We start from the raw sequence: 14,492 nt of genomic DNA, 5'->3' as shown, positions 1-14,492 counted from the left end.
TCATCATTTACAAAAACGATGTTATGTTGATTGTTTAGAAAAAATAATGCTCTTTTAATTTTTTTTCTCAAATGACTATACGAAGTATGTCTTTCATAAGAATAGCTTTCGAGGAAAAGGGGTAGAGTGTTGTGATGATAGTCAATTGGGAGAATGTCAAGTTGAAAATTTGAAGGTCACATATTCGATCTACCAATAAATATATTTTATAATAATTAATATTAATAAAATAGATTTGGGGATTATATATATATATATATATATATATATATATATATATATATATATATATATTATTTTCATTATCATTTACAAGAAGGGGCACACACAATGCTAACTTGCATGATATCCGAGTAAAGATAGCTTTTTAAGCACTTGAGCAAGAAAATTTAGAGTTTTGAGCATGAATAGTGAACAAATAATGGCTAACTTTCTTCCTTTATACATGCTAAGCTTTTTTTGAAATCCGTTTGATCGATTTTTCACTGATTTAGTCAGCCACCAAATAACGACTTTTGAATCTTTTGAAATCCTATTTGATTTTGTTAATTTTTAAATATCAATCGAATCGATTTATATATCAGTCGATTGATATAGTTGATCGAATGACTAGTCGAATTGATTCTTTTCTGTTTGCTTCTAAAGTAGAATCAATCGACTGATATCATGAATCAGTCGAATCGATTTTCTTCTATTTACTTTCAAAATATAATTAGTCTACTGATATCACGAATCAGTTGAATTAATTCTCTTCTATTTGGTTTTAAAACATAAACAGTCGACTGACACAACGTATCATTTAAATCGATTCTCTTCTATTTGCTTCAAAACTTAATCAGTCGACTGATATCATAAATCAGTCGAATTGATTCTCTTCTGTTTGCTTCTGAAACAAAATTAGTCAACTGATATCATGAATTAGTCATTGCTTCCGAAATAAAATCAGTCGACTGATACTCCTTATCAGGTGAATCAATTCTCAAATCAATTCGACTGAACTGATAAACATAATTGAAATTGAACAGAAGTCTTTCTAAGATATCAGTCAGTTGATAATTCACTTCTAATCGACTAGTATCAATATCAATCGACTCCTTTACACTTAATACACAAGTGAGATTTCTTATAATTTTATTCTATTCTTTATTGATATCAACCATCAAAACTATAACTCATGGGTGCGATTATATCAACATTAATCTCCAACCCTATTTTATTAGTATTAATTATTATAAAATATATTTAGTGCGATGAACGTGGATCGACCACGTGATTTTCAATCTTCAATCTGACACTCTCCCAACTGACCTATCCCTGCAACATACTATGTTTTTTCCTTGAAGACTATTCTTATTAAAGACGCAGTTTACACACTCATTTGAAAAAAATTTTAAAAAATAAGACCACCCCAAGAATTCATTTGGGTTGATCCAAAAGGTATATAATCAAAAGTAAAGTTGTAGTCATCTTTACATTTCTAAACAATCGTATTTAAAATCTACATAACATATGTATACATCACGCCCTTCTTATAAATGATGATGAAAATAATATTTTATATATATATATATATATATATATATATATATAATCCCCCGGCCTATTTTATTAATATCGATTATTATAGAATATATTTATTGCAATGAATGTAAATCAAACATATGACCTTCAAATCTTTAATCTGACGCTCTCCTAACTGAGCTAGCCTTGCAATACACTAAGTCTTTCCTTAAAGGCTATTTTTATTAATGACGTACTTTGCATAGTCATTTGAAAAATAAAAAAAAAAAGTGTGCTTTTTCTAAACAATCAATGCCTTAATTATTATAAAATATATTTATTGCAATGAGCGTGGATCGCATACGTGATCTTCAAATCTTTAATCTGACGCTCCCTCAACTAAGCTATCCCTGCAACATGTTAAACCATTTTTTGGAAGGCTATTCCTGTTAAAGACACATTTTATATAGTCATTTGAAAAAAAAAATAAAAAAAAAAGTGCTAACATCACACCCTTCTTGTAATGATGACCAAAATAATATTATATATATATATATATATATATATATATATATATATATATATATATATATAAATTATATATATATATATATATATATATATATATATATATATATATATATATATATATATATATATATATATATATATATATATATATATATATATATATATATATATATATATATATATATATATATATATATATATATATATATATATATATATATATATATATATATATATATATATATATATATATATATATATATATATATATATATATATATATATATATATATATATATATATATATATATATATATATATATATATATATATATATATATATATATATATATATATATATATATATATATATATATATATATATATATATATATATATATATATATATATATATATATATATATATATATATATATATATATATATATATATATATATATATATATATATATATATATATATATATATATATATATATATATATATATATATATATATATATATATATATATATATATATATATATATATATATATATATATATATATATATATATATATATATATATATATATATATATATATATATATATATATATATATATATATATATATATATATATATATATATATATATATATATATATATATATATATATATATATATATATATATATATATATATATATATATATATATATATATATATATATATATATATATATATATATATATATATATATATATATATATATATATATATATATATATATATAAATTCCCAAATTTATTTTATGAATATTAATTATTATAAAATATATTTATTACGGTGTGTATAGATCCTAAGATCCACCTTCAGATCTGTCTAACGCTCTCCCAACTGAACTATCCCTGTAACACAATAAGCTTTTTTTCCTTAAAGGATATTTTTATTAAAGGCACATTACATAGTTATTTAAAAAAAATAAAAAATAAGACCACTCCGAGAATTCATTCGGATTGATCCAAAAAGTATCTAATAAAAAAAATGATACGCTACATGAAAATATAACATGAAACTCAATATGACATACTCAATTGCATGGATATGACCCCACTGTATGGATGTAGAATCGACTACATGAAATGTGTCATGTAAATTTCTCAGTGGCGGAGCCACAGGGGGGGCGCGTGGGGGCGGTCGCCCCCCCCTGACCCCTGTGTAAAATACCGATTTTAATTGGACGACGGCACTGGAAAGATGCAACTTTGGGTCGAAACTCGTGAGAAGACGGCGAGGGGCGAAGAGGGAGTCACTTCACAGAGCACAAAAAGCGATTTTTGTCTACTATACTGGAAGGCGAGAAAAAGCGAGCAATAAAAAGACGAACTACGAGTAGGGAAGGTGGAGTTTAGGGTTTAGGAAGAGACTGGCCGCAGAGGTAGGGAAAGGGAGGGAGGACAGACATGGCCGCCACTCTTGCTCTTCTTCGCCTTTTGCAGCGCTGGTTCTTCTTTCACTAGTCTTTTCACTTTCAAATATTTTTCTTATTTAATTTTTTATTCCACTTTATGAAGAAACAAAACACTGTAAATTTAATAATAATTTATTAAATGCATTTAATATTTTTAACAGAAAAGTGTTAATATGAGATAAATTTTAAAATATATTTTTAAAAAATAAAGAGCAAAATGACATAAAAGTGTTATAAATTTTAAAATTTTATAATACTGATGAAGCACTGTTATAGGACCGTAGCGGACGACGCGATCGGGAGATGAGAGAAAAGAAGAATCACGATTTGGGAAATGGTTAAGATCAAATGGTTAAGATCCAATAACATTATCCAATAAGCTATAAATCCAATACCCTTTAACTATTAATTCTTAAGTAATTTGGGCTGCTCTTGGGCTCAATTTAATTGGTCTTTAATTGACTTCGACGTTTCCAAAATTTGGAAACTTCACTATTGTCGTTTTCCTTTTCCGTTTCCGCGTTTCCTATTTCTCGTCTCTAAGTTTCCAAACTGCATAGATGCCAGGTATATTTTTTATATAAAAAATAATATTTTTTATATAAAAAATAATATTTTTTATTGAAGGTTAGTCATTGCTAACTGATATGCACATAATTTTGTATCAGGTCTTATCGAAGACAAGAAAATCAGAAAGTTATTCTCTTCTTGACAAATTGATTCGACTTATTTTGACTCTACCAGTTTCTACTGCAACATCAGAGCGTGCATTTTCTGCAATGAAAATTGTGAAGAATAGGTTGCGGAATAAAATGGAAGATGATTTCTTATCAAGTTCTTTGATAATGTATATTGAGAAAGATATTGCTCGCAGTTTTGATATCAATTCTGTCATAGATGAATTTGAGTCTATGAAAAAGCGAAGAGCGCAACTTAGATTACGTTGAATGTAACTTATTTCTTAGTTAATTCAAAATTTTATTTTATTAGTATGATAATGCGATGTTAGAAAATGGCCCCCCCTCGACAAAAATCCTGGCTCCGCCCCTGAAATTTCTTACTACATTTTTCATATAATATATCATTGTTCCTAATCAAAAGTAAGATTACAATCATCTAGGGCATAGTGTGACACTAAGAGAACTTTTTCTAAACAATCAACATCCAAAATCCACCCAACATCACGTCATTCTTGTAAATAATGATGAAAATAATATCTTTTAATATATATATTAATCTCCAAATCTATTTTATTAATATTAATTATTATAAAATATATTTATTGCGGTGAGCATAGTGACCTTCAAAATTTTAATTTGATATTCTCTCAACTAACTATTATCGCAATACCTTAATCCTTTTCATCGAAGACTATTCTTATTAAAGACACATTTTGCATAATTATTTAAATTTTTTTTAAAAAATGAGTGTTTTTTCTAAACAATCAACATCACACCCTTCTTGTGAATGATGACAAAAATAATATTTTTAATATTAATTATTATAAAATATATTTGGGTGAGTGTGGATCCGACACACGACCTTCAAATTTTAACTTTTTTCTTCGAAGGCTATTCTGATTAAAGACATATTTTTAATAATCATTTAAAAAATAATTATAAAAGAAGTGCTTTTTCTAAACACTCAATACCACACCCTTATGACAAAAATAATATTTTTACTTATCCCCAAACCTATTTTATTAATATTAATTATTATAAAACATATTATTGCGGTGAGCGTGGATCGAACACGCGACCTTCAGATCTTCAGTCTGACGCTCTCCCAAATGAGCTATCCCCGCAACACATTAAAGTGTTTTCTTAAAGAATATTCCTATTAAATGCACACTTTGCATAGTCATTTGAACAAAATTAGAAAAATAAAACCACTCCAAGAATCTATTTAGGTTGATCCACAAAGTATATAATCAAAAGTTACCTCCTTATAGATGATCGTGAGACCGATCGTGTGTGATTGCTGGGTTGAAGGATTCTACCTTTTTACAGAAGAAAAAAAAGGTTGCAATTGTTAAGGATCGTGAGACGGCTAGAGGGGGGGGGTGATTAGCCCGAATCGAATTTCTCCTACAAATTCGGTTAGTACGCAGCGGAAATATAAAAACAAAGAGAATCAATGCAAACACGAAAGAAGATTTACGAGGTTCGGGGATAACTTGCCCCTACTCCTCGGCGTGTCCTTGAGGTGGACGAACCCTTGATCTTCGGTAGATCAGACCCCGGTTAAAATCGGCTAAATGAATCTCCTTCTCGGTGGAGAGACCTCTCCACAACAATCTCAATGATAGAAGTTAAGTATGGAGATTACGAGAAGGAAACAGAGACAATCTTACAAAAGACTTACAGCCCAGCCTCAATACAAACACAAACCAAGAGAGCTTCACGGAAGGCAGAGAACACAAGCGCGAGCCCTAGCCAAGCTTACAATTAGTAATATGATCTAATGCTCTAAGGGATAATGTGATAGTAAGAGATCAAAATCCACATATGTTATATGTATCATGCTCTTCTTGTAAATGATGATGAAAATAATATTTTTTAATATATATATATATATATATTAATCCCCAAACCTATTTTATTAATATTAATTATTATAAAATACATTTATTATGATAAGCATGGATCAAACACATGACCTTCAAACCTTCAATTTGATACTCTCCCAACTGACTCACAACACACTAGCCTTTTTCTTGAAGGTTATTCTTATTAAAGACACACTTTGCATAATCATTTGAATTTTTTTTTTAAAAAAAGTGTTTTTTTCTAAACAATCAACGCTTCTTGTAAATGATGATGAAAATATATATATATATATATATATATATATATATATATAATATATATATATATATATATATATATATAAATCCCAACCCTATTTTATTCATATATATTAATTATTATAAAATATATTTATTGCGGTGAGCATGGATCAAATACATGACTTTCAAATTTTCAATCTGACATTCTATCCTCGCAATGAGCTATCCCACAATGCATTAAGCTTTTTCCTTTAAGGATAATCCTATTAAAAACACACTTTGCATAGTCATTTGAAAAAAATAAAAAAAAATAAGATCACTCCAAGAGTCTATTTGGGTTGATCCACAAAGTATATAATCAATAGTAAGGTTACAGTCATCCTTACAATTAGTAATATGACCTAATGCTCAGGCCATAATGTGATATTAACGCTCTGTTTGGGATGAGTTGAGGGAAGGGGAGGGAAGGATAAATAAGAGGAAGGAGAATTTTACCCCTTGTTTGGGATGGAACGCGTTAAGGAGGGGAAGAGGAGAGAAGGGGAAGGAGAATTTGGGATGGAGTGAGTAAGGAGAAGAGGAGAGAAAGGTAAGGTTCACCCTTGCATGCTCATCCTCCCCTCAAACAAAGGACTACTGCGAGCCCCTTACCACTATCCATATGGTCCAGATCTGGGTCTCCTTTGTTTTTCCTGAAGGACCCCATATGACTCTGATACCAATTGTTAGTACCGATGGAATCAATATATTTCCATAATAGTATGATATTATCTACTTTGAGTCTAAGCCTTCATGATTTTATTTTTAGGCTTTACTCAAAAAGTCTCATTCTATTAATGATATCTTCTATCTTATAAATCAATGATATTTGAATTGACTTTGATTGTATTCTAACTTTTATCTTATAACTTTTTTTGTCATCATTTATAAGAATGGCGTGATGTTGATTGTTTAGAAAATACACTCTCTTTTTTTTTAAATGACTATGCAAGTTGTCTTTAATAAGAATAACCTTTAAGGAAAAGGCTTAGTGTGCTGTGGGATAGCTTAATTAGGAGAGCGTCTAAATATATTTTTATAATAATTAGTATTAATAAAATAGGTTTGGGAGTAAATATATATACTATTTTCATCATCATTTACAAGAAGATTTGTAGCTAAGTGGAGCTTCTTCTATTCTTTTCCCTGACGCAGCTGAGTCATTTGGACTTGAATTAGAGACTTTGTCCGTGAAGTAAATCATCGCACCTACGATCCAACCAATTGAGAGATAATCAATAGATTCTTTTTCAAGAGTGATTCATCCTTCCCGAATGTAACATACAACTCTTCGTTGTATTGCGCTCTTCAAGTGTGATTGTTCCCCTTCTCTATTTGATGGTGCTTTTCCCCTTCTCTATTTGATCGGGCTTCTCCTATACCTATGAATTCCATTGGACCTGGAAATGAGAAGAATCTTTTTGATATTCTAATATCAATAGGTTGATTGTTTCGCTCTTGTATCTTCCAAGCGGAAAAAAGCTTTATGAGGATTGTTTCATGGATCCACAAGAAAATACTTGGGTTCTCCCAATAAATCAAAAATGCATCATGTCCGAATCTAATCGGAGTTTACGGTGATAGAGGTGGAGGAAGAGGATCGGAAAAAAAGGAATTCTAGTTGAGAAAAAGTACTCTTACTGACACATTATGCCCTGGGGCATTAGGTCATATTACCAATTGTAAAGATGATTGCAACCTTATTTGTTATTATATACTTTGTGGATCAACTAAATGGATCCGTGGAGTGGTCTTTATTTTTTTTTGAAATGACTATGTAAAATGTATCTTTTAGTATTACGAGGATAGTTTAGTTGGGAGAGCGTCAGATTGAAGATTGAAGATAGCGTGTTCTATCCATGCTCATCGTAATAAATTTATTTTGTAATTATTAATATTAATAAAATAGTCTTGGGGATTAACTTATACTTTTTTTTAAAAAAAAAATATTATTTCCTTCTTCAACAAGAAGGGCCAAAATGAAGCTGGGGTTGTGCCCGGACGTGCTGGTGCACCTCGGCGTCTGTAACCCGATGGAGACCGTGCGTAGCATGGCCTGTTGGAGGTGGAGGTTCTCGTGCACGTCTGCTGCACCACTGAGCTCATGGTGCTCCATCTCAATCTATATGTCCATTCTATTTGTTGGCTGCTCTATATCTCGCTGTCAATTTTATTTGGATCCGTCAGATTAGCTCGTCCTGCTAAACAATTTAGATGGATTGAATTAAAATTTTATCAATACATTTTAAAGTAGATTTAGATGGACCGATCCACCTAGGCTCATGATCTACGTGGATCGGTCTGTGACGGATTTGAGTTGGCCCACAGATTAGAAATTTTATTTTATTTTTTTAAATTTAAAATTAAAGTAGAAAATTAAATGAATTAGTGGGCTTACATGTTTAAACCACAAGTCAAACTTAAAAATTTCAATTTGACTCATTTAAATCACAATCTCATTTAAAAATTTTAATATTAATTTTTTATATATGTTTTTATTTTTTGATATACTTGTGGGTTGACCCACCTAATCCGCAACCTATATTAAGTTGGGTTTGAGATTTCCCAACTTGTCAAGATAATGGACTAGCCCACTCTGTCTGGTCATATGACGGATTGATTTTGTTCCGATCGAATATCGTGGACAATCAAGCTAAGTCACCAGCCAACAAAGTATCTGACTCACATAAGACCTCACTTCCGCTGGCGAAGAGACATGAAAGTAGACTGAGCGAAAGAGTTAGATTGGTACCGGAGAGTTCTGACATACCACTCCGATGTTCAAGTTAGTATCAGTGGAAGATGATGAAAGTGTAGAAAAAGAAGAAGACAAGTATATGTACTTGTTGAAATTGCTGAGAGCTTTTCTCATACCTGTTGGAGGACTTATATACCTACAGGAAAGACATCTCCACGTTGACTCGAGGGAGACCATTTGCTGGGGCTCGAGGAGACCGACTCTGACAATTGCTAACATGGGGTTCCGACATGAGACATCTAGGGGACCAAGTTTGCCGACCTCGTAACTGCACTGTGGCATGACAATTGTTGATTATTCTTACCTTTTGGCTATATGCAAGTGTAGGAATGTATTCAAGGAATCAAGCCTGACAATCTCGTAATTGCCCTGCCCCCTTTGTAGGCATCACACGTTTAGGAAATTTTAGTAATTTCTACATATGTAAGACGAAGGGTGGCAGCTGAGACGGGGCTCGAAGACCAAGGAGGTCAAGGGGCCACTTGACTGAGAGACTCAAAGAGGATGAGCGATTAAGGAATTGAATTATCTGAGAGTCGGATTGTTGAATTGTCCAACTGTGAAGTGGCAGAAAGATTGAGCGGCTAAGAGGCCGAGAGATCAGGAAGCCGAAAGGCTGAGTGGTCGAAAAATCGAGAGGTCAAGAGATCGGAAAGTTGAGAGCCGAGAGACCACGTGACAGAGAGGCTGAGAGATCGGAAAGTTGAGAGATCGATTAGTCAAGTGATTGAGTAGTCGAGGGGCCAAGAGATCGAGTTTTAAAATGACAGTTTATTTTATATTGATTATTAGATTGATCAGTATAATAGCTTTATATTCAACGCATCACGTCGCGTCTTGTCGATCTATCTATCTTTAGGGAACTTGTAGACGTATTCGCCTGTCCGACTCCAACAATGACCCGACACTTTTCCTTGGACAGCTCAGTGCAATGGCAAAACTGGACAAACAATTACAACTCACTCCAGAGTCTGATACTGACATGCATCATGAATATGAGCAAGCTGGTCACGGGCGTACTACTCTCATCATTATCATTCATCGATCTTCATTTAATTTTCCCCAGCACAATGAATTCTCACTCTACGACAATGATCAAAATTTCACCGAGAACTATTTAGAGTTCGGACTACTCACTCTACAAACTAACTGATCACTGTGACTGATTTGATCGGAGTTAACGCAGTTAATTATGAATAAAGCTGTCAAATAAGCAATCCAAGGATGTTGGCATCTGAATTGGCCGCAGTATGCGCTTTCCGATTTACCCTGGTGGTCGATGAGAAACTTCCGTAGGATCGGACCGGCCATCTCCAAGGATTGAGTCCATGAGACTGACTGAGATTTATCATTTTTTTATAATAGGATGTACTAACTCATTAAAATTTCATGATATGATGAGATTAGACGGATCGATTTACCAACTTGATATATTAAAAAATCTCAACTCTTTTATAAAAAAAATAGAATTTGTCATCTCAGCAGCCCCACACGGTCGGTTCCACGACCATCTGTGAGTAGATAAATTGAAAAAGTTACAATTGATCACGACGGAGGAGGGTATTGCTCGACTTCACCGAGATTCAAATTCTTATCCTCTTCTGCAAGTCTACTCTATCGTAACCAACTCAGCTATACCCTGGGGGCAAAAAAAAATCTCAACTCAATCTAATAAAAGGCGGATTGCGAGTTAAGTGGGCCAACCTACATATCTATCAAAAAATTAAAAAATATTAAACATTTTAAGTTTGGATTATAGTTTAAATTGGTTAAGTTGAAATTTTTAAACTTGAATTGTGATTTAGACTGATCAAGTCCACTAATACATTAAATTTTTTATTTTAATTTTAAATTTTAAAATAAATAAATAAATTTTCTCAATTTGTAAATCAACTCATGTGAGTCGCAGATAGATTGATAATCCATCTAAATTATTTGACAGGATAGATCCATCCAATGAGTTCAATCTAAATTGATAAACTCACTACCTAACCTATATATCTCTATATTGCAAATAGAGATATATAAGTTAGGTAGTGAGTCTATCATGTTTATGGATGATTATAAGAATTGACATTATCAATGATTCATCGTACATAATAACGTGATCGGTCTCCCAAAAGTTAATGACCCTTTATTCTTGCTACTTTCTGTCTAATCCTAATCTTGATCATAATCCTTTAATCATAGTTAGGACATATAGTTTCTTTCCTTATTGTTGCTGTGAAATTTGAATATTCATTGCCAAGTAAGGCTAATTTGTTATCTCTTGTGAAATTCATCACTCCAGTGGTTTTATATGATCGGTCTCATGATCATCTGTGGAGAGGTAAATCAAGAAGCTGCAGTTGGTCATGACGTAGAAGGACATTACCTCGACTTCATCGAGAGTCGGCCCTTTCCCACTTCAACAACTGTATTTCGTCATAACCAACTCAACTATGTTTCGGAGGTTAAAAATACTATCTTGTTATCTCTGAATATATAGGACGTTGGACTATTTGGGCGTGATCTATTCGATGCTTAAATGAATCTCCGCGATAGAAAAAAAGAAAAATATTTTGAAATGAAAAAGATAATTAGAGAAACTAAGCTCTCATATTATGAGTCTCCTTTTTATCTTTTCTATCGAGTAATGATTTTCACTTTCTAATATTCATTTCTCTGTAACGACTAAGGTTCTTCATTATCAATCATCTCTTTCTAAAATGTTTCATCTTCGTATTAAGCTCTCTTCCATGAACATTCTGCACTCCCCTGTGCACTAGTGATGTAATAAAAATTATTGAATCCGTTGATTCGTACGCGAATACCAGAAGTAATTTTTACAACTTATTGATTCTATCAAAAAATACAATGAAATAAACAATCAAACTCATGTTTAGAGAAGAAAACTTAAATAGTATTAATCCAAAACTATTTTAAATCTCTTAACTATGTGTTTAAATAGATCTAAAATAAAATTCTAACTTACAAATGTTAAAAATATCCTCAATCTTTAAAAATAAAATATTATTATAAATAGTAAAAAATATCTTTGGAGTCTCTAAAAAAATACTAAACGATATCTAATGGGATCAAAAGTGAATTAGTACAAATTGCATCTGATATCAAAGGTTTCTAAAAGAGCTTCAATTAGCAACTAACCATGTCTCAAAAATTATGATCTCTAAAAGTTTACCCCGCCGAATCCACATCACCTAATCCCAAGTGTTAAAGCATCAAACAATCTGAAACTCTTCTCGAGTGCTAAGGACCGAATGATCTCGAACTCTCACATACTCAAATCCTAAGTGTCAAGCACAGTGGCAGATCCAAGAAGTAAAGGTTTAAAGGTGGACTAGACTTTGAAGGTGAAAGAGTGAGTTTTAATAGATTAAATAAAAAATTTATAATGATTATACTCTTTAATTGTACTATTAAAAATATAATTAAGCATCTTTAAAAAATTTGAATTAAGCTCATCCACTTCAATCTGTTACTCCAGCGATTTTATATGATCGATTTGATGATCATGTTGGGATAACAATCAAAGTCTCACATTGAAAATATATGGAAAAGATCCTGAGATTATAAGATAGAAAATATCTCATTGGTACGAGGCCTTTTGAGTAATATCCAAAAACAAAACCATGAGGACGTGAGCTCAAAGTGGACACTATCGTACTGTTGTTGAGATATATATATATATAGATTCCATCAGATCTAACAGTGGTATCAGAGTGGGTCCATGTGGTGGGGTTCCTAATAAGGGGTCCGTTGGGACCGTTAAGTGGGCAGGTTTGTTGGGATAGAAAATATCTCATTGGTACAAGACCTTTTTGGTAATATCCAAAAATAAAACCATGAAAGCGTGAGCTCAAAGTAAACAATATTATACCATTGTTAAGATATATATGGATTCCATCAAATTTAACCGATCATATGTGAAGAAGTAAATCAAGAAATCATAATTAATCACTGCAAAGTAGAATTAAACTCATCCAGGGATTATTGTAGGGTATGATATCACCCTATCATGATGAACAAGGACCATGCATAAACCTCACCTCCTTTTTCACCTGCAGATGCAACTCACATTGGCATGATGAACAAAGCATCCCATGCATGATTTGCCTGCCAAAACCAATGGCGCTGCAGCTCGCCCACCGATTCATCGTCCCAACACATGCAGCAGCCTTCCCTGGCCCCTTCAAGTTCTTGTCAGTTTCTGCACAGCAGCTGTTCGACGTAATTCCTCTCCCCCCTCTATAAATACTCCATTCCTCACCCAAGGAATAATGCATCAGTTGATTGTGAGCAAGCAAGCGGCTATGTACGTATTAGCCATGGGCAGCGGTGGCTCGGCGTCGGCGGGTCTCTTCCTGGCCCTCAACCTCCTCCTCCTCTTCAACCTGGCCGGCTCCTGCGGCACTTGCCCGCCGACGCCGAAGCCGACGCCGACGCCGACGCCGACGCCTTCGTCGGGCGGGAAGTGCCCCATCGACACCCTCAAGCTGGCGGCCTGCGAAAACGTGCTCAACGGGCTCATCACCCTCGGCGTCGGCAAGTTCCCGCAGCAGCCCTGCGACTGCTGCACGCTCATCGACGGCTTGCTCGACCTCGAGGCAGCCGTCTGCCTCTGCACCGCCCTCAGGGCCAACATCCTCGGCATCAACCTCAACGTCCCCATCAACCTCAGCCTCCTCGTCAACTACTGCGGCAAGAAGGTCCCCTCCGAGTTCCAGTGCCCTTGATCTTCGACCGTGCACCTCCACCTCTCCGTCGTCTTGAACATCCACTCATGTCCTTTTCGATCGAGCAATATCTATTTGGTTTCTGCTGGATTTAGTAGTGTGCTATTCTTTCGCTGTATGTTCGACTGTTCTTGAGTGCAATGAAATGATGTTTCTGCTTGACGATCAATTTTATATATGTTTTATAATAATAATAAAAAAATAAATCTCAGTTAGTCTTATTGACTATCCTTGAAGGTGATCGATCCGATCCTACGAAAATTTATCATTGACCATCAAGATTTATCTGAAAGTGCACGTAGTGGTCAGCCCAAAAACCCAGCATCCTTTGATTGCGCTCCCTATTTGAAAGAAAATTTATGTATATACGTCGTAGCTAGGGATTGAACCACGAGTACTTATGTTTTATAATAAGGAATAAGCTTAGGGAAAAAAACATTTTTTATTTGTTTTCTAGATATCGTACTATTAATTTATGTTTATATTTTAAACAAAAAATATATAAAATTGGATATATGTTCTTTAGAGCATACAAAAAAATATTCAAATTTATATGGGAACGAGAATATAGTCTTATTTTTTAATTAATTAAAATGACTAGATTGTTAGGTTAATAAAAATATTTTAAAATTAAAAAATAATTTTAAATTCACTTCTTTATGCTCT

At 32.7% G+C, this 14,492-nt stretch overlaps 1 protein-coding gene and 1 non-coding gene across 2 annotated transcripts; one reads left to right on the top strand and one right to left on the bottom strand.

Moving 5' to 3' along the window:
* Positions 1-5,236: 5,236 nt before the first annotated feature.
* Positions 5,237-5,309, bottom strand: TRNAF-GAA (transfer RNA phenylalanine (anticodon GAA)). The gene has a single exon. It is a non-coding gene; the product is annotated as a tRNA-Phe (tRNA).
* An 8,094-nt stretch (positions 5,310-13,403) lies between these two features.
* LOC141844105 (14 kDa proline-rich protein DC2.15-like) lies at positions 13,404-13,995 on the top strand. Its single transcript, XM_074732106.1, has one exon. The coding sequence runs from the start codon at positions 13,404-13,406 to the stop codon at positions 13,824-13,826; it is 423 nt and encodes a 140-aa protein (XP_074588207.1). The 3' UTR covers positions 13,827-13,995.
* Positions 13,996-14,492: the final 497 nt, after the last annotated feature.

The sequence above is a fragment of the Curcuma longa genome, chromosome 13, assembly GCF_044706935.1.
Source record: "Curcuma longa cultivar G26 ecotype Majalengka, Jawa Barat chromosome 13, ITB_CL_G26_1.1, whole genome shotgun sequence".
NCBI lineage: Eukaryota > Viridiplantae > Streptophyta > Magnoliopsida > Zingiberales > Zingiberaceae > Curcuma > Curcuma longa.
The sequence above is the reverse complement of the archived record's forward strand: the minus strand, read 5'-3'. Positions and strand labels throughout refer to the sequence as shown.

What these genes read in the sequence shown, in the direction of transcription:
- LOC141844105 (XM_074732106.1), top strand. Translation starts at nt 13,404, where the DNA reads ATGTACGTATTAGCCATGGGCAGCGGTGGCTCGGCGTCGGCGGGTCTC.